Source organism: Hipposideros armiger, unplaced genomic scaffold (genome assembly GCF_001890085.2).
Source record: "Hipposideros armiger isolate ML-2016 unplaced genomic scaffold, ASM189008v1 scaffold_75, whole genome shotgun sequence".
Lineage (NCBI taxonomy): Eukaryota > Metazoa > Chordata > Mammalia > Chiroptera > Hipposideridae > Hipposideros > Hipposideros armiger.
The window spans coordinates 1665898-1686350 of NW_017731425.1; the positions used below are offsets into that span (position 1 = coordinate 1665898).

Here is a 20453-nt window from a genome sequence, read left to right on the forward strand (position 1 = left end):
TAGCTGTAGAGGGCAGTGTCACTGGCCCTCATATGTTGGATCCAAACCGGGACCCTCTGGCGTCCCAAGCCAGCTCTTAACAAACACGCCACTAGGCCGGCCCTGGAGCTCAGATCTTAACTGGAAGGTTTCAATCCCTGGCAGGCCAGCACCTGAAGCACATCTCAGTCCTTACATACATGCAGGTGTCAAGAGCAGAACTTGGGGAAGAGAGACAGCTCTCCAGACCTGACCTTACCCTGGTAGAGCTCTTCAAGGCTCAGGTAGGGAACGGGCAGGGGCCTGCCCTGCAGGCCCTGACTGGTCATGTGCCCTGTGCCCACAGAGCTGCCCCCATCCGAGTTCCTGCAAGTGGCTGAGGCCACATGGCTGGTGATGAATGTGTCATCCCACAGTGGCACAGCAGTACAAGCTGCTGGAGTCACCAAGATCGCACGCTCAGTCATTGCACCGCTGGCCGAGCACCATGTATCTGTGCTGATGCTGTCCACTTACCAGACGGACTTCATCCTGGTGAGTTTCCCACAGGTGCTGGTGTAGGGCAGGGTGGGTATGGGTGCCTGGGGACTCATGTGATATACCATCTTCCTGCGGCTTAGGTGCGGGAGCAGGACCTGTCCGTGGTGATTCACACGCTAGCCCAGGAATTCGACATTTATCGAGAGGTGGGCGGGGAGCCTGTGCCTGTTCCCAGGGATGATTCCAGCAATGGCTTTCCCCGAGCTCAGCATGGTGAGGGTGCCCTCTGACACCCAGATGGTGGTGGTGGTGGTGGGGGGGCTCCTGTTCTCATTGGGGCCCTTCGCTTGTGTGAGTGGGTCTGTGTGTAGGGGGAGACTAGCTGACAATGACTGCTTCACAAGATAGGGAGATGGGGCTGGGAATACCAAGGCAGGTTCCTGTAGAGGACTCTACACCCAGCCCAGGCCCCTCCCTGGCCAGCCACCAGGGGGCACCCCAGCCCATGGCCCTTTTTTCATCCTCCACCCCCTGCCTGATTGATCACTTGCAGGGCCCAGCCCCACGGTGCATCCCATCCAGAGCCCGCAGAACCGCTTTTGTGTCCTCACGCTGGACCCTGAGACACTTCCAGCCATTGCCACCACCCTAATCGATGTCCTCTTCTACTCCCACAGGTGGGCCTCATTTGTACTTATTCTTGTCCTCACATTATTGTTCCCTATGGTCTGTCCCACCACCTTCTACCCGTCCCTTGGTTCTGCAACTCTGTGCCCTGTGCTGTGTCCTGGGTTCCTGGCAGCCTGTGATGCTCATGTGCCCTCCACTAATGTTCAGGGAAGGTCCCAATGCTGCAGCTGGAGCCCTCTCCTGTAGTGTGTGGGCAGAGCCACCCCCAAGCCGTGACCTGGTCAGGCGCCCTAGCCCTGGGGTCCTGTGTCTTTGGCACAGGCAGGGTTCATTATCCTCCTCCCCCACCCCTACCCGGCACCATCAGGAGATCAGGGCCCTCAGACAGGGAAGGAAAGTGGCCCAGAGACGGGAGGGCCTGCCCAGCTGCCCCCTGACTGGGAGGAGACGGAGGGGGCTTGGTGCCCAGCAGAGTATGTGAGCCTCCTGTCCCTCCCCAGTGCCCCCAAAGAGGCAGCCCCTGGCGATCCTGGACCCAGCTCCATCACGTTCTTCGCTTTCTCCCTCATTGAGGGCTACATCTCCATCGTCATGGATGCCGAGACGCAGAAAAAGTATGTGACCCCGGACCCCAGGGGGGCCCCAGACCCTAAGCAAGCCAGGCTCAGGGAGGGAGGAGGTGGAGCATCGGACTCTGAGGTCATCAGGGCTGCCTGCCTCCCCCAGGTTCCCCAGTGACCTCCTGCTGACCAGTTCTTCAGGAGAGCTATGGAGGATGGTGCGCATCGGAGGACAGCCCCTGGGTTTTGGTGAGAGCTGCTCCTGTGTGTTGGGGGTCTGGGAAGGGCCTGTGGGGTGACCAGGGTGATCCACATGGCTCCCTCCTCAACCCTCAGATGAATGTGGGATCGTGGCCCAGATCGCGGGTCCCCTGGCTGCGGCCGATATTTCTGCCTACTACATCAGCACCTTCAACTTTGACCATGCCCTGGTGAGCACCACGGGCTATGGTGAGGGCTCCTGGAGGGACACTGAGGCGGGTGGGACAGGAGGTAGTCCCGGCGGGCCAGGACGTCGGGGCAGCCCTGACCTCTCTTTCCCCCCACCTGTCCACAGGTGCCTGAGGACGGCATCGGCAGTGTCATTGAGGTCCTCCAGCGACGGCAGGAGGGCCTGGGCTCATGAGGCCTAAGGGGAACAGCAGCCTCTGTGCTCTCCCCTCATCCACAGGCTTCCAGAGACTTCTCTAAGCTATTTCCTCAAGCTCTGGGATGAGCCCACTTCCCTCTCCTCCCTCCCGCATTAGCGCAGGGGGACCGTGCAGAAGGAGGGGCCTTGTGTTCTCTGTATGTAAGCTGCGTGCAGGCACTGGCTCTCACATGGACACACGTGTCTGCCCCCATGGGAACACGGTGCTCGGGGCTTCCACTAGGAAGCCCTCAACCCATCACTCCTTAGCGGCCTCGGTGTTTGCACATTCCCTGCCTGAGGCCCAAGCTATTCCCCCTTAGTGCCCTGGGAGAGCTGCTCCCTAATCTCCGTTCTGCCTCTGGCTGGGTTGCCTTTCCTGGCCAGGTGAGTTCTGACAGTGCCTCCCCGTCCTGGGGCCTCCAAGAAAAGTATTTTTACATTTCTCTCTCTCTCTCTCTCTTTTTTTTTTTTTTTTCCAAATCAACTTGTTAATAAAGGGCTTGTAGTGACCAGGCTGGGCTGTGGTCTTTAGGGGTTGTGTGATCCTTGGCCATGGCTGCTCGGACCCCTCTGCCTGAGGTCCTGGTCTCCCTGTGTAACTGGCTCAGGCCAGGCTTGCCTCACCTCACTCAGTTCTCACTGCAAGAGTGGTAAGTGAACCATCACCATTTTCCAGGTGAGAAACCAAAGCTTTGAGAGGTGAGGTGACTTAGCCAAGGTTACATGACTCCTGTCCAGGGCTGCCAGGCTCTGCAGCCTGGGCTCTTACTTCATTCCTTGCTGCTTCTGGTATAGTCCAGAAAGTTTTGAACGTGAGCAGAGACTCCTAGACCCTCCTGTCTGGGGATCCCCCCAGCTTTCCCTGCCTCCTTGGGTGTGGCTGACCTGTTGTGAAACCCCCTCAAGGAGGGCCCAAGAGCACCTTTCTTCTGGGCTGCTGCCTGCTTTCTTTTGGACCAAGCCTGTCTGGCTGTCCTTCACAGGGACCTGTGGGCTCTGCTGGAGTAGTGGTGGGAGGGGGCCAGGCAGAGCAGGGGCCTGGGAGTCCACACACTGGGCTTCCCATGGCCAGGAGGATCGGACAGGGGCCTGGAGGGCATCCTGGGGCCTGTTCTGATCTCAGTGGCTGCACGCCTGGGCCGGAGGCTCAGTCAGCACATCTGGGCCCGGGCTTCCAGTCACGGAGGGGCCATCTCCGCACTCTATGAGGCTGGGATTCCACTGTGGCCCACTGGGCCCCACAGATGCCCTGGGTTGGTTATCAGGTGCCTTCAGCCCAGGCCCGCCCACATTCAGGAAGGGAAGAAGGGTGTGACTTCGGTGTACTCAGCTTGCTGTGGCTCCCCAGAAAAGTCAGAAGGGGGGCCAGGCCTCTGGCAGTGCGCCCGCCCTGCTCCTGAGGACCTGGGGGCTGCAGATCAGAGGAGCTGAGAGCGCATCCTGGCCCGGTGAGTGAGCAGTTGGGGACCCTGGGCCAGCACCTTCCCCTTGGTCTCAGTTTCCCCATGTGCATGGAGACCTAGGAGTCAGCTCCTTCAGGACCCGATGCCCCTTGACCCTGGAAAGGGGACAGTTCTTTACAGTTTGTCTTTCGTAGGGTGTGGGGGGTCCTGGTTCTTCCTAGAGGGCCTGCCCTGGACCCTGACTCAAGGGATGTCCTGGACTGAGGTAGGGGCTTTAGAACCAGAATTCTTGGGGTTACCTGACCTGCGGCTAGAGAGCTTCTGGCCATCTCTGAGGGTTTGTCCATCTGTCTGTCTCCCTCTGAGACCTGCCTGATTTGGGTGTTTTTATCATCTTGGCTTTCCAAGGAATTTAGGCCTCACTTGGTCCCTCAAACCAGATCCTAACCCAGCATCAGTTAGTTCTTGGGGCTGCCCATGGGACTGGTCTGGGGGAGGGGGCCCAGGCATGCCCCGGTGGGCTGATCTGACTGGGACCCAGGCCTGGAGGTCAGCGTGCCCATGTGTGTATGTCTGTGTGGAGGGTTTAGCTCCCAGAGTATCCATGGGGGTCACTGGGCCAGCTCTTTGCCTTCAGTGGGTTATAAAAAGGGAGATGTGCTCTAGAAGCGCCAGGGAGACCGAGACCCACTATAGTCAGGGGAGCAGGGTTTGGGATGTGCCTGAGGACACTCAACTAAGAAGGGGTGCCTTCCAGGGATGTGACCCTGGACCTCACCCGTGACTGAAGCTCTGCACGCTATCATCAGACAGGCCTTGCACTGTCTCAGGCCGAAGTAGGGGCTCACGGGATCACCTCCTTGTCCCACCCAGTGCTTCCCCATCCCGGAGGTTCCTAGGGCAAATGATGTCAGTCTGGTCATCCCAGGCCTGGAGTTGGGCTCAGTTTGTGTCATTCATAACCAGAGTTGGGGGTGCTCCCTGGCATGCAGCCTGTGTCCTTGTCCTCCTAGCCCTGGGAGCCCCAGCCCACCTCTTCACATCAGCACGGTCACTCCTGAGTGCAAGGATCAAGGCCCCGGACCTGAGAGCTTGTCCTCATAAAGATGGCAGCCTGGGCCTGGGAGGCCCCTGCCCACAGCTACTCAGGGAGTGGGAAGGTGCTCTCAGCCCTACGACCGCTAGCCTGGTGTCCAGCATCTGCTGGGAGGATGTGGACCTGGGTGGTGGGCTCTTGGGTGGGTGGGGACAGGAGATGAGGAAACCGCAGGCAGGCAGAGTCAGCTGTGCATTTCCACCCTTATTTTCATGCCTACATAGAGGAAATGACCTCTTAAGTCCTCCTTGTAGTGACCAGGCTGGGCTGTGGTCTTTAGGGGTTGTCTGATCCTTGGCCATGGCTGCTCGGACCCCTCTGCCTGAAATTCAGGATTTAAAGTCCTCACCCTCACCCCTGCTAGGCAGGGCCGTGCTTGCCAAGTTGCCCCACAGCTGGCTTCTTGGTCCTATGTAAAGAGAAGAATAAACCACATGCCTTCTCGATGTTCCACCGGGCCCCAGGATCCCACTAGGTGGGAAGGGACGAAGCAGGAGCCAGGAGGGGGAGCCCAGTCTGTGGCTAGCTGACTCCCCCATCCCTATGCGGGGGAGGGGGAGGAGGGCTCCATTAATTCATGTGTTCAACACACACTTTTTATCCCCCTTTACACGAGGAAATGAAGCACAGAGAGGTAAAGTGACTTGCCCAAGGTCACACAGCTGGGCATGGTGTATCAGAATTCAAAAAGAAGGTTCACCATGCCCATAGGAGCCTGGGAAGGTTCCCTTGGTGAAGGGACACTTTAGCTGAACCCTAAGGGATAGAATGATTTTGCAAGGTCCCTTGCAATCCCAGCTGTCTGCGTTGGTGGCTGGGTGTCTGCTGCTGGTGGCAACGAGTGCGTGGGCAGGCACGCGAGGCCTGGCCCTGGCTCCTCCCTGACCTTGGGCCAGGCCGGATGGATGGATTGGGCAATGGCCGTGGTTTGTGTCTCACTTTCCCAGGCGGACCCTAGTGCTGGGGTTTCAGAGGCAAGGCTGCCTCAAATGGGACTGCCTAGAACTTCCTTCCCAGGAGGTTGGTCATGGCTCCGAGTGGATGCGTGAGCCGCATGGGTATCCGTGTGCTACGTGGTTATGTATATGCAGGACTTTATTTGCAGTCAGTGCAGGCCATGTGCATCTGTACAAACCAGTCTTTCAGTGGAAAGTGTGTGTCCATCTACACGTCTCTAACTATTGGTGTCTCCGGGTGTGTCTCTGTTGGAGGTCTGTGTGTCTATGACTGTTACATGCATCCAATTATGTATGAGTATCAGCTGTGTGCTTGGCTCCATCTCTGCACGTGTTCTGTGTTGCTGGAGTGTGCATCTATGCCTGTGTATGTACATGTGAGCCTACGTGGTTCGTGTTTCTGTATGTCTGTTTCAGACTGCAGCCCGGGAACTTTTTTATGTCCGTGTGTACACACATGTGTGCATCTTTTGCATTTTCATGTTCACACATGTGCCCATGTGAACCCTTCTGTCCACTTTCCTTCCCTGGGCCCATATCCCCTCCCTGCCTCTCCCTGATCTCTGAAGGCCCAGCTCCCTGTAGTCATCAGAGGAGTGGAGGTCTGTTCTGCACGCCCCCGCCATCCACGTTCTGCCCTCGCCCCCGGCTGCCTCAGCCTCATCCTCCCTGGCCTCCCTCCTGCCTCACCGTCCCCTCCATCTCTGTCTGTGCTCCTCTGTCTGCAGCCCAAATAAGCCTGGCCCTGCTTTCTGTCCCACTGTGTATAAGCCCCTTAGCCTGGGCCCTCCACCATGACACCCACACTTCCAAGTTCCCTGATTCAGCCCACGGTTGTCCTTACCTGTATTGCTGCCCCAGACTTCCTGCTGGTCTCCCTGCCTCGGTCTCTCCCACATCTGGCTGCACAAGCACATTTTCCCCAGCATAGCCCTAGTGTGTCCCTTCATTCCCTGGTCTCCTGCCTTCGGCAGCTCCCCCCTCAGGAAGTCTGGCTCTGAGAACTTCCAGCCTGCACTCGCTCTCCTGGCTGCCCTGCCACTCGGTGCCTCGCCCTAGACTTGTTCTCTCCCAAAGCCGGGACCCTACCCTCCCAGCAGCTGCATTCCCTGGCCTTTAAGTTGAGGCGAGTCTTTTCTACATGGACAAATGAGGTCTGGGACAGGTGCTAGCCAGGCAGTAACACAGGAGAGGCCTTGGGAGGCCCTCTGACTCTTCTGCTCCTTTGCAGCTGACTGTCTGCTTTCTAGCCCCTTGGTTTTCCTGGGCTTTTTGTGTTCTTAAGCTCAGCCTCTTTTTAAAAAAAACAGGTTATTAATTGAGGTGCAATTTATACAATATGAAATTAGCCATTTTAAAGTGAATAACTCAGTGGCATTTAGTCCATTCACAAAGGTGTGCAACCTTCATCTCTATCTAGTTCCAAGACATGTGCATCACTTCAAAAGGAGATCCTGTACCCATTCCCCTTCCCTTCTGCCCCTGGCAACTACCAATCTGCATTCTGTCTCTCTGCATTTCCCTATTCCTGACATTCCATATAAATGGAATTGTATAATATGTGACTTTTGGCGTCTAGCCTCTTTCACTCAGCATAATGTTTTCAAGGTGCATCCAGGTGGCAGCATATGTCAGCTCTCCATTCCTTTTCGTGGCTGAGTAATATTCCATTGTATGGACACACCATACTTTTAAACCATTATCTGTTGATGGACATTTGAGTTGTTCTCACCTTTTGGGTATTACGATCTGCCTTCTCGGCTGTGGAGATGGACAGCATTTTCAATTAATGCCATATTGTCTGCTGCTCTTCCTTATATACCCGATCTGTGGACAGGGTGCCCTGGGGCCCTCACCCCTTGAATGGCCACCAGCAGGCTATTGGACAGAGCAAGCTTTGATAGCCTTGTCTCCCTTTAGAGCTGTGGGATTTGTTTTTTTGTTTGTTTGTTTCACATCAAGATAAATGCCCAGAGTTTCCTTGATGTCTCCCCAAGAACAAGAGTGAGAAGAAGGCAGGTCTTCCCGGCACCTATCCTAGGTCATTTCCTCCAGGCTGATAGTATCCCTGCAAGTGAGTCCCACCTCTGTGTCCTGAGCTTCCCCTTGGGACCAGGGCTGTCATTTGTAGACAGCCCCACGGGAACCCTAGTCAGTTCCCCCATCTATCTCCAGTTGCTGTGTCTTCTCTGTTGAGCAAAGGTTCCGAGCTTTTGCTTCACTTACTGTGCTGGTGCAGCTCCGAGCCCATCCCACTTCCTCCCTCCAATGCCCTCCACCCCTCCTGCCCCCATCCTCATGCTTGTGGCTAGACTAAGGACTCCCTCTTGCAAGTGCCAGGAAACCAGCTCAACCAGCAGAAAAGAGACTGCCATGTCCTGTGTAGCTGAGACACGCTGTGTGATTGGTCTGGGTTTTAAGCAGGGACCAGGGGCCAGGGAAATCACTGTCTCCCTGGGTGTGCTGGCCACGTTCTTATCCCCTTGACAGGACCCCACCCCCACCCCATGGGGTTGGGGAAGGTGGCTTTCCACAGTGTAAGACCAGGGACTTCCTGGCTCAGAAACCCAGCCACAAGGGGGAGGCATGTCTCCTGAGTCTGACATTAGTCCTGGGAAGATTCAGGATGCAGGTGTATTGTTAGACCAAGGCCAGGCTGGGTGGCATCCTCTTCTGTGGCCAGAAATGGGCAGCCTGACCAATGGGTCTTCTAGGCCTCTCCACTTGCTGGATATTGGTGTGTGTGTTTATTCACCATTCAGAACCCAGATATAAAAAGGCATTTATAGTAATTTCACTCATCTATAAGCCTTGTCTTTCTTGCCAGGCGTTTTATCTCCCACACCAACGCTGGTGCCCAACACGTACAGTGAGTCACTTAAATATAAGCTGAAAGAGGGACTGACAAGCCACCATGATTTGTCTGGTTTTCAAAATGCAGGATTGTCCCTTCAGGTGAAGATTGGCCCCTTTCTATGAGGCTGTTAAGTGCTGTTTATGTGGAATTGGTTGTGAAGCGAATTCTTTAAAGGAAGCAGGAGGAATGCCTTGGCCTTTTCTTTTTCAGTTCGTTTTCCAGGAAAGTGTTGACATCTGCAGTGGGTGAAAGAATAGATTTTGAATTTGCTTTAGAAAAATTATCATAAAGGAAAAGTCAGCATTTTGACATTGAGGCTTCCCCAAAACGAGGTCATGTGCTTCGGTGTGTTGTGAGTGATATGATTCTGATTTCCTTGGAGAGAAGCGGCCAGGAGAGGGCTTGCCGAAGATTCCAAGTGAACCGGCTCCTGCCTGGAGCTAGGTGGGCCTGCACTCACAGAGGCCTGGCTGCAGGGGCACTAGATCTGGGATGGGGACATGTCTGGAGGCTGCACCCTGGAGACCACAGATGACCTTTTTGGGGCTTCTACAGATGGCCACACCTGTACACCCATGCACTCATCCATTCATTAAGGGTTTATTAAGTACCTACTACATTCGGAGCCTATGTTGTGCTCTGGAGAGGGGCAATAGGGAGTCACCCCTGTCACACAGTGCACACCCTTGAAATTTATAGTCTGGCTGAGGAGACCACCCCACAGTTGTAAAAGTTTACAACATTGAAGAGTGCTACAAAGAGGGGTACGTGGAACTCTGGGAGGGTCAGGGGAGCAGGGACAGGCACCAGCCTGGGGTGGAGAGAGGTTAGGAGGGCTTCTCTGAAGAGGTGAAGCTTGGACTGGACCTTGATGTCCAGATGGCAGTTGAGTAAGTGGAGTGTTCAGGCAGTGGGAAAAGCATGTGCAAAGGCCCTGGGGTGAGCACCTGGCTCCCCTGAGGGGCTGAGGAGGGTCAGGAAGGTGGCAGGCTACAGAGGTGTGAGTGAGGCGGGGGAGGTGAACAGGGCCTGGTGTCTGTGGTAATGACCTTGGCCTTACCCGAATGTCAATGGGAGTCCAGGGGAGTGGGACCAGGCTGTGTTGTACAAGACCCTCCAGAGTGCTGCAGTGGCAGCAAAGCTATTTTGCAAGTGGCTCTTTTTCCCCCTTCCTCCTTGCCTTCCTCTCTGGTCCTCTGGGGTCCTGTTTGCATGTGGCCTCATGCAGTTATCTCGCATGGAATATGTAGCAGCTTTTTTTTCACATTCTGCATTCAAAGAAAGCGTTATCTTTCCAGACCTACAGAAATACCGCCAAGCCCTCTTCCTTGTCTCTGGCAGCTGCCCCCTGAGGGAGTGTATCTCCCGTCTCCCCACTCTGAGAGCCCTTTGTCCTCATTTTGGTTGAGCCTTTGCTCCCTCCCAGCTGTGTGGTCTTCCACCAAATACCCCACCTCTCAGGCCTCAGTTTCCCCATCTATAGGACGGAGACAATGATTTCTGCCTCATAAGGTGGTTGCAAGGATTCAGTGAGCTCGCCCATGTGAAATGCTCAAAACTTGGCCCAGCGCACCAAAGGGCTTCAGAAACATGCCGATTATCACCACTGGGTACATGCCTGGGCACCAAAACATTTTTGGCAAGAATGTGGCATTTCAAAGTAGACATTGTATGTTGTCATCATGAGAAAAGTCAGGACTCATTGGACTTCCTGATCCTCAGTTAATGTTTAGGGTTATTTTATTTACAGTGACTTCTCAGTGCTTAGATCCACGAAGGGGCCCCATGGGGCTTGCAGGGTTGTGGGCCCTCTGTAGGCTCTGTGGTCATGTCACCCGTCCCCTCACCTCACAGAGAGGCCCCTGGGCTCAGGGAGGGTGGCCAGGTGGTGGTGAGGAGGTGAGGCTCTCAGGCCAATCAGAGAGCAGACAGCAGGGCAAGCCTCTTGTCTCCTGGTCATTCTACCTCAGAGGAGACTCGTGTGCCCCCACCTGCCTTCTCCTTGACTTGGGGGTTCCCTGCAGAGGGGCCCAATCTAGGGTGAGGCAGATAGTAATAGGTTCCTGCACAGAAGTAATCTCTCTCTCTCTCTCTGTCTCTCTCTCTGCTGCATTTCTCTGAATAGGAGTTCAGGCCCCTTGGAAGGAGGATCAGTTCCTAGTGGAGAGCCACTAGGAACAGGGGGGCATGGCTTCCCACACCTGTGGACACACCTGGTTCCAGAAGACCTGTGTAGCAGGTCTCCAGCCGAAGATCCCCCAGTTGAGGGTGACCCCCTGACCTTATGGGTAGAGTCTTGCTCACCCCGGTCTTATGTAATGATGTCTTTCCCAACCATCCTTAAAACCACCCTGTGACATAAGCAAACATGAGCCTTCATCTGCCCCAGCGGCTGGTAGATAAGAGTTTACCAAGCTCCTGCTAAGGGATAGGCACTTTCAGGCATGATCTCACTGAATTATGCTGACCATCCTGCAAGGCAGCATTTGCCACTGCATTTTAAAAAACCAAGGTACAATTCACATGCCATCCAATGCATCATTTTAAAGTGCATAATCAGTGGTTTTTAGTGTATTCACAAGATTGTGCTACCATCACCACTACCTAATTCAGAAACATTTTATCACCGCAAAAGAAACCCTGCACCCATTAGCTATCATTTCCCATCCCCAGACCCTCCAGACCCTGGCAGCCACTAATCTACTTTCTGTCTCTATAGATATACTATACTGGACATTTCATATACAGGGACTCATGTGGTCTTTCGTGACTGGCTACTTTCACTTAGCATAATATTTTTGAGGTTCACCCCCATTGTAGCATACGTCAATACTTCAATACTTTTCATGGCTGAATAATATTCTCTTGAATGGATAGACCACTTTTTTTTTTATAGTGACTTAAGGCAAAACATTTATCTTGTACTTCTATAGGCCAGAAATTCAAAATAACGTTCACTAGGCTAAAAATCAAGGTATATGAAGGGCTGGGTTCCTTCCAGAAGCTCTAAAGACCACAGGTTTTTTTGTTTGTTTGTTTTTCAAAATTTTATTGGGAAATTGGGGGAGGGGAACAGCGTTGGGGAATCAGGGAAGGGGAACTGACAAGTTGCTGTCCTTTTGTTCTTCAGTTTAGTTGTGGAGGACGTCGCTTCACTGGCCCATGTTGGTATTATCATTGCGCTCTTCCTGGGTGAGGCAGTCGCTTGTCAGCCATTGGACGGCCACTCACAGTGGCTCACGGCAGCTCACGAAAACTCATGCCCGCTGCCGGCCAGCCCCACTGCAGCCTATGTCATCACTGGCAACTCATGGCAGCCCAGCTCCAGATCAAGCTGTTGTTCATCATCTTAGCTGTAGAGGGCTCAGCGTCACTGGCTCTCATGTGGGATCCAAACCAGGGCCCTGCTGCTCACAGCTGGCGTCCCAAGCCAACTCCTAACCAACGCGCCACTTGGCCGGCCCAAGACCACAGTTTTTTAAAATCCATTTTTTGTTGATGGACATTTGGGTTGCTTCCACTTTTTGGCTAATATAAATAAATGCTTTTATGAATATTTGTGTGCAAGTCTTTGTGTAAACATACATTTTCAATTCTCTTGGGTATGTATCTAGGTGTGGGACAGTTGGGTGACTGACATCCCTATGTTTAACCACCTGAGGAACTGCCAGACGTAGCTGCACCTTTGTACATTCCCACCAACAGGGTACCAAGGCTCAGATTTCTCCATGTTCTCGCCATGTTATTGTCTGTCTTTGATGACAGCCATCCTTGTGGGTGTGAAGTGGTATCTCATTGTGGTTTTGATTTGCATTTCCCTTTTGGCTAATGATGTTGAGCATCTTTTCATGTACTTATTGGCCACTTGTCTCTCTGTTTTGGAGAAATGTCTATTCAAACCCTTTGCCCATTTTTGAATTGGGTTGTTTGCCTCTTGATTGTTAAGTTGTACTACTGTCATCTACAGAGGGGAAACTGAGGCTCAGAAAGGGGATGTGACTGGGCCAAGAATACTGAGTTCACAAGCGGATTGGTCTCCTCCTTTCACCCAGCAGGTCAGGGGCCACCATCTTTCCACCCAGTGGACCAGAGGAGCGGCCTGCAATTTTGACCTGTCACCCAGACCACCCCAGGTTCTATCCTTGCATTTAAAGGCCCCACAGCCAGAGGTTGGGCCAGAAAGTGAGGAAGCAATAGTTCTGAGGAACCAAGCTGGTCCGCTCTTCCCCTCCAAATCACGCGGAACTGGCTGACGTGGCCCCGGGAAGAGGGGACAGCCCGGGTGCTGTGGTTGGGGAGCCTATTTATACTGGCTGGGCCGTGTTGCAAGCTTTTCCTGCTGGCGAGAGGGACGTCACTGGGTGCTGACCTCACCAGAAATGCTGACGCATCTTCGCATCTTCGCTATACACTTTGATTGAATGGGCAGCCAGGCCTCCTCACCATGGGGCCACTTCCTGTCCTCCTGCCCATCAGTGCCCCCTCTCACCCATCTCTGGAGTCTCCCCCAGTGTCCGCACTTCCTGCAGTCCTCCAACCACACCCCCTTCTTATAAGCTGTTATGGGCTGAACAGTGTCCCTCTAATTCATATGTTAGTTGATGTCCAAACCCCTAGTCCCTCAGAACGTGACTATTTGGAGATGGGGCCTTTAAAGAGGTAATTAAGGTAAAATGAGCTCACATAGATGGTCCTAATCCAGTATGACTGGTGTCTTTATAAGAAGAGGAGATTAGGACAGACACATGTGGACCAAGAGAGGACCTTGTGAGGAGATAATGAGAAGGTGGCCATCTGCAAATCAAGGAGAGGCCTCAGGATGAAATTGACCCTGATGACACCTTAATCTCAGACTTGTAGCTCCAGGACTGTGAGAAAATACATTTCTTTTATGTAAGCCACCCAGTCTGGTATTTTGGTACTGCAGCTCGAGCAAACCAATATATAAGCCCTCGTCCCTGGGGCCTGCTCAGGCACCTCGATGAGCCACGTGCTCAGACTATGGTCTTTTAGTTTCAACAGCCCTGGTTTGAGTGCCCTGCTCCTCTTCAATGTTCCCACGTAGGGGGACCTCAGGTAGGGCAACTTCACATCTCTGGGCCTCAGAGGGCTCTTTAAACTAAGGAGACCATCGGCCTCTCTGGACTATGGGGAGGGGAGAACAAGGTAAAGCGCATGGCTGTCCCCCGAGTGTGGAGGTTGGTCCGTAGCAGCTGAGAGGGGCAAGAAGCTCTCCAGCCAGACCTGCTTCTTCTGCCTGGAGCCAGGCCCTGAGCTTCTCTGAATTTTAGTTTCCTTACTAAAGGGAGCCAATGCATCCTTGCCAGCCATTCCCCCTCCCAGGACTGTTGCTAGATGAAATCAGGGATGTGAAATGAAGAAGGCATGGGCAGAGGAAGCAGCCTTGCGGGGGTGGGCACAGAGAGGAGGAATTTAGCGGAAGCGACATTCTCAGGAGGAGAATCCAGAACTGACCTTCGTGGGTGGCGATGGTGGGGTGATTGGGCATGGTGTAGTAAGTGCTGTGCTTGGGTGCTAGGGAGTGGGTAGAGGATGAGACACATGGGCATGGGGGTGTGTCTGGTTTTACCTACTGCTGGATCCTCAGCACTTGGGTTTGGCTGGCACTGAGTAGGGGCAAATAAAAATTTGATGATTGATGGTGGGATTTTCTACAGAGGGGATAGCAGATGGAAACAGCCTTAATGGTCATGATGGGTGCCAGGGGCGGGAACGAACAGGAAGGCATCTGGCCCTGGCCACCTTGGCTTTCCTAGTCTAGGCTCCACAGGCCCAATTCTCTCCCCAGCTGGAATAGCTCGGGTCTCCCTGGCAGCCCCCCCGCACCCTGGCTCCCCAGCCTTCTGACACCCTCCTCCCTGCCAGGCTCCTGAGGGTGCAGGCCAATGACCCTTTCAGGCTTGATAGATGTGCTGGGGCCACGGGGAATGGCCTGTAGGCCTGGGCCAGCTCCTCTACCTCTTGGTCTGCCCTTGCTTAGGCCTCAGTTTACCCCACTGTGAAGTAGCTGGTTGACAAGGGAAGCATTGTCTCCGGGGCCTGTTCATTCTGATGTTCAGAGATCTGTGAGACACAGAGGACCAACCCATGATCACTATCTTTGAAAGTGAAACCTGGTCCCCAACCGTCACCACGGTGACTCCCCCTCTCCGGCTTCCCCTCTGAGCTCACAGCTTCCCCATCTCCTCCACTCCCCATCTCACACCCCCGACAGCTAGTACTTGGAATTAGACTTTTGTATCTTTCATTTTTCCTTCAAAGAACTTTTGCGTTTTGTGTCCATGAAGGTAGCAGCCCTGTGAAGTAGGCTAGGGAATACTTTTTTTAATTCTCATTTTACAGGTAGGGCCTCTGAGACCCAGAGAGATTAAACAACTTGCCTCAGGTCACACAGCTTGTCAGTGGGCTTGAACCCTGATCTCCTGTTTCTCTTGCTCCATGTACCTGATTTTTCCCAGAGAACCCTGTCTGTAGAGAAAGGGACTGGCTGTGGCAATGGGCCTGGGATGGGGAAGGCTGCTTGTGTGGAAGGTGCTTGGTGGGGGCAGGAGACAGCCAGGAGCTCTACTGGGGGATGCGGGTCCTGGGGCCAGAACCACAATCTCGGGGCTGCCAGCCTGGGTCTGGCTCTGTGCCCAGAGCCCGGTGGTTTCTGCTCACAGATGTCCTAACAGCCCCAGCAGGAGGGCGGGAAGGACATTCAAGAAGGAAGATGTCTCACTCCCCTCAGCCCCAAACCACAGCGGCCTGTGAGGCTGAGGGCTCCTGGGCTGAGAGTGACCTGCGGGCCATCAAGGGGCCTGGCTGGCAGATTCTTCCTTCTATTCCCGGCGTAGCGCCCTACAGATGGCACGGACCCCCTCGCTCCCTGTTCACTGCAGGAAGGCTGAGTGAGGCTGTAGTTTGCATCATCCTTGGGCGTGGGGGTGACCTCGAAGAACGAATTCGAAGAAAACAGGAGGAGGAGCAGGCATGCCACCATACCCAGCACTCATTGGCCGCCCGTGGAAACTTTGGTTTTTGGGGTCATGTTCCCAGAAGGCCTGCCCTCCCCCTTCCCCCTCCCCACCCACCTCACGAGGTGTTGGCCAATCACTCCGGCAGGCAATAAAGTGGCTGTCAGCCCGCAGGGCACCCAGCCTGGAGGTGTCATCCCCAGTAGGCGAGGGCTGGAGCTTGGACACCCAGCATGCAGGCACAGCTTACTTGGAGGATACTGCTCAGTAAGTATTTCCTTCCTCCCCACTAGCACCTACTTGCTGTGCCTCCAGGTGCCAGTGAGGAGCAGGGGTACCCTCTGTCCTCTGGGAGCTGGGAAGATTGGGCACTAGACAGAAGGATGCTGAGATGGAAAGAGAGCCAGGAGGTCAGGCAAAGAAAGGGGTCCACTGAGAACACAGCAACTTCACTGGGTAGAGGAGGGGTATCCCCGGAGGGCTTCCAGGGGTAGGCGATGTAGAGGCAACTCTGGGCGCCAGGGAGTAAGGGAAGGGGACGGATTAGGGGAGAAGCTGGGGAAGCAGGAGGGAGGTGGGAGTTGTGCTGCTTAGAGGAGGAAGCTGCAGAAGCTGAGCAGAAAAATGGGGTAATGTCTGGAGGGGACTCCTTTTTGCCTCAGTTCGCAGGGTCCGGGATGAATAGACACAGTCAGCCAGGCCTGGGGACCCTGGAGCCCACACAAATCACACAGCACACATAGCCACACCCACAGGGTGACACACACACAGAGCCATGTGACATCATTCAAAGCCCTCAATCTCACCAACCTGGGAACCCCCACATGCAGCCTGGAGTCCCCACAGTGGATGGGGCTCCCTTAAGCCTCACACAGACCTGGACACACACCAGGCAGACACCCTGGTCCCACATGTACACTCACATGGGCAGCAGATACCTAGGGAGGTGGCGAGGGGTGCCCTGTGGTTGCTGTCCCTGGGCGCCCAGCCCCTCTGCCCTCCCCAGTAGCTTCTTCCCCAAGGTCCCGAACGGTTCTTAGGAACGGAACATGGTGTCACTGCCTTCCGGGCCATTGCACCACAGGCCCCTTCCGACCACGTGGCTGCTGGGTGGGGGGCGGGGAGGGAGGCAGGCAAGCGGTAACTGTGCCCAGCCCCTGGAACATTCTGACAGGCTCACAGCATCCCTGGTGGGCCTGACCAGAAGTGGGGAGAGGAGGGAAGCTCAAGGTCGGGGAACAGGCTGGCGCTGCATGACCTGGGCAACCCGTTTTCAGTGCCTTGGTTTTCCTGTCAGTAAAATGGGGGCACGAGCTGAATGACCTCGCACTTCCTTTCCAGATGGAACCTTTGGATGGTTCCTCAGACAGTTCGGGGCACCAGGCTGCCCACCCTGAAGCCCTCTTGAGCTCACCTGCATACCTGCATGGAGGGCCAGGGTCCTGTGGCAGTAGCTATCCCTTAACTCAGAGGTCTTGCAGACAGCAGCCCCACCTGGGCCACCGCATGTCAGCTCCTGAGGTTGGCGGGATTGGCAGGCACAGGAGCCCCAGCCGGGCCCCACAACCTCCCCTCAAAGGCTTACTTGGTGAATCACAGCGGTTGTTTTAGGTTCTGGGCAGTAACTCACTGGACAGGTAGCAGTGGCCCCAGCAGGTGCTCTTGTGCATAGGCAGCGCCCAGTCCCACCCTCCACAGCACAAAGCCTGGGATGACGGGCGGCACCCCTTCAAGGCCCTCTTGAGTGCCCTTTCCTCTGAAAGCCACCTACTGTGAATTCCTCACCAAATCAGGTGACACCCCCTTTCTCTGCCCCAGGTCTGGTCCTCAGACTCCTGTTCCTGAAGCCAGTGGCCACGGGTAGCTGCTTGAGTGATGCCCAAGAGCTCATCAAGCAGCTCCAGCATCAGGCGGACATCATGCAGGACACCAGCAGGCTGCTGGACCCCTATGTGAGTGCCGGGCCTCTGGTGGCCCCTGAGTCTCAGAGAACTTGGGAGGTAGGGCAGCAGTAAACTCCAGAGAGGATCAGGCCCAACCCCCACCTGCCTAACTCCCACTCAATATGGGGGTGGGGGTGGGGAAACCGAGTCCCCGTGTGATCCCAGGCCCACCTCTAGTATCCCAGGCCCAACCCTGAGACCATACAGCTTCCCTAGCTCAGTGGGCCTCGAGTGTGGACCCAAACCCCATTGCCTCTTCCCTCCGTTTGTTCAGCATGCTTATTGCACACCTACCACGTGCCATGTTCTGGGCCCTAGAGATGGAGCAAAACAGAGGCCTGCCCTCCTGTAGCTCATGGTCACCTTCCTACTGACACTCCCTACACCACACTTGCTGCCTGTGTGGTCACCCCCACCAGGCCCCATATATCCCCCTGACCCTGCCTGCAGTGACGGTGTGTGAGGGGAGAGTCCTCTCCCCTCCTGGGCCTCAGTTTCTGGATCTGTATAATGGGAGGATTAAACAGAGGATGGATGAGGTTGAGTGATTCAAGGCTAATTAGAGCACACTTGTCTGTGTGTGTGTGTGTGTTGTGGGGGCTCCAGCACTCACCGCTTGATTCTCCCCCCACCCACCCCCCAGATGCGCATCCAAGGCCTGGACGTGCCTGGACTGAAAGAGTACTGCCAAGAGCGCCCCGGGGTCTTTCCCAAAGAGAATGCCCTGCTTGGGATCGGCAGGAGGAGGAGCTTCCTGCAGACCCTCAATGCTAAGCTGGGCCACATCCTACACAGACTGACCACTTTCCAGCTGGAACTCCCTGAAGTCCAGGACTTTGTGACAGCGAAGATGTATATCTATGGGATCAGGAACAACATCTACTGCCTGGCCCAGCTGCTTCCAGGCTCCTCTGAGACAGCTGAACCCACTCAGGCAGGCTCGGGGGTCTCGCCGCCACCTACCCCTGCATCAGACACCTTTCAGCGCAAGTTAGAGGGCTGCCAGTTCCTGCGTGGCTACCACCGCTTCATGCACTCAGTAGGGCAGGTCTTCCACAAGTGGAGGGAGAGTCCCAGCCGGAGCCGGAGACACAGCCCCCGCTGGGCCCTGCAGAAGGGGGCTCGCAAGATGCAACCCTCCATGAGGGGCAAGAGACTCGTGACAAGGGGGCAGCTGCCCCGGTAGCCTTAGGGGGCGCCCCAGCAGTGCCCCTTAGGATGGCACAGCCTTCCCTAGGCCTTTAAGCCCGCTCCCTTGACTTCCCCACCTCTCAGAAGTGCACTTTAAGGGGTAAGGGCCAGCCCAGCTCCTCTACCTCCTCCCAGGCTGGGGGGATAGGATCAGGCCATTGCTCCCCCCAGCCCTAAGTTCCCCAGACCCAGTGGGGTGGCTGGGTCAGGCCACGCGGGGCCAACTTTCCATTGATTCAGGGGTCTGATGACATAGGCTGACTCATGGTGAGACTGACCGCCCCCCCTTGCTCTGCTCGCCAGAGGCCAGCCGGCCCTTCCCTCTCATGACTTGCAGAGCTGTTGCCCCCAGACTTCCTCCTTTCCATGGTAGGCATGGTTCCGAGGGGGAGGTCAAGGCCTGAGCTGGCCTCCTATGCCTCATTGCCAGTCTCAGACCAGACACCTGGACTGGACGTCTGGGTGACCTCACTTTAAACAGCTGTGACAGGGGCAGAGTGTCCTAGAAGAAGCACTGATCTGGGGGGTCCAAAGAATGGGGCTCAGCTCCCAGCTTGGCCTCTAACTCCCTGTGTGGCCTCGGGCAAGCCACTTTACCTCTCTGGACTTCAGTTTTCTCTTTGTGAATTGAGGGATTTGGGGACCGTGTAAAGCCCTCTCTGCCTGTCAGTTGCTGGGACTCTGTGACATGGGGAGATTGTAAATTCTTTCCATAAATTGGTACAGGCGGTGTGAATGGACAAGGGTGCAGACTGAGCGTTTTGCAGACCTTCCAGGGCCCGGAAGTCCCTGGTCTTGGGTTCTGGCTGCTGACTGCTCCCCCTGGTGGTGGAGTTTTCTCACGCTGAAACCATTGTCCTGGAGGGTTCCTAAAGGCTGCTGGGCCAATTCCTTGGAGGGATATGATTAATTTATCAATTTTTATCAGTTTTTATCTGTTTTTTATTTATAAGGCTTATTTATGATGTGTATTTAATGTTAATATTGTGTCAACATGTATTTAAAACTTGCCTGGTTTCTAAAGCCCCTGAGTCTCACTGTTACCTTGTGAGAGGGGATTTGGGGGAGGCTGGCCTCTTGGCAGTGTGTGTGTGGGGGGTCCCTAGGTGGCAAGACCACAAGTGTCTACCACCTGAGGACTGGGCTGGAGGTCCTTGCCCTATCCAGGAAGGGAAGTCTCATGTCCCAGTCTGACTGTGGGGGCGTCTCGAACACAGACAAGGCATTTGTTGTGTCTGAATGGGTCTCCCTTGAGACACCAGGGATTTGTGAGCACGAGGGGACAGATGCAGACTGGAGTGTCTGGGTTGCTTTGGCCCCTGTGGGTGTGTGGCTTGGGCACGTGTGCTGGGGTGTATTGCATGAAACGAACAAGGTAATAATAGATGCTGCCTCAGACATGGCCCGTGAATTGAAACTGCTCCCTGAAGGGCCTCAGGGGGTGGGGATTCCATCTGGCCCCCAGAAAATTGGGCTGCCTCTGATGCTCAGGGCCCCACCTCAGGAGGGGCACCACCTGTATGCCGATGGATGATGTGCTGAGGCAGCAGCTATAACGGAAGAGCTAACGGAAGCAAGATGAACTTGACCTGGATCAGTCCCTGGCTATGTCCACTTCCTAGGATTGGGGGCCAAGGTGGGAACAAGGCATAACATCAGAGGCGGAGGAGAGCCATGTTCCACTTGGCAGATGAGAAAACTGATGAGGCTCAGAGAATTTGAGTCACCTGGATAATACGGCCTCAGAGCA

The 20453-nt window shown here is 54.9% G+C and overlaps 2 protein-coding genes across 7 annotated transcripts in view; both read left to right on the top strand.

The window, feature by feature from the left end:
* Window positions 1–11752, top strand: part of CASTOR1 (cytosolic arginine sensor for mTORC1 subunit 1) — a 14054-nt gene extending 2302 nt beyond the window's left edge. For 3 of the 6 annotated variants that reach the window (XM_019643014.1, XM_019643020.1, XM_019643018.1), the window contains exons 3-9: window positions 326–513; window positions 600–732; window positions 1013–1136; window positions 1590–1703; window positions 1816–1898; window positions 1986–2080; window positions 2206–2793. In XM_019643014.1, the coding sequence (XP_019498559.1) occupies window positions 326–513; window positions 600–732; window positions 1013–1136; window positions 1590–1703; window positions 1816–1898; window positions 1986–2080; window positions 2206–2274 (806 nt within the window). In that variant the 3' untranslated portion in view covers window positions 2275–2793. Of the gene's footprint in view, window positions 1–325; window positions 514–599; window positions 733–1012; window positions 1137–1589; window positions 1704–1815; window positions 1899–1985; window positions 2100–2205; window positions 2794–11722 lie in introns of those variants that run through there. The other 3 variants (XM_019643017.1, XM_019643016.1, XM_019643019.1) reach the window with 3 other exon arrangements.
* Window positions 11753–15768: 4016 nt separating this feature from the next.
* On the top strand, window positions 15769–19196 carry OSM (oncostatin M). The gene is made up of 3 exons (XM_019643047.1): window positions 15769–15836; window positions 17388–17521; window positions 18156–19196. Exons 1-3 carry the CDS (start codon window positions 15803–15805, stop codon window positions 18696–18698), a joined length of 711 nt encoding a protein of 236 aa, XP_019498592.1. The 5' UTR covers window positions 15769–15802; the 3' UTR covers window positions 18699–19196.
* The last annotated feature ends 1257 nt before the right edge of the window (window positions 19197–20453 follow it).

What these genes read in the sequence shown, in the direction of transcription:
- OSM (XM_019643047.1), top strand. Translation starts at nt 15,803, where the DNA reads ATGCAGGCACAGCTTACTTGGAGGATACTGCTCA. An exon ending in TACTTGGAGGATACTGCTCA is followed by an intron (nt 15,837 to 17,387) that starts GTAAGTATTTCC and finishes TCTCTGCCCCAG; the next exon opens with GTCTGGTCCTCAGACTCCTG. An exon ending in GCAGGCTGCTGGACCCCTAT is followed by an intron (nt 17,522 to 18,155) that starts GTGAGTGCCGGG and finishes CCCACCCCCCAG; the next exon opens with ATGCGCATCCAAGGCCTGGA.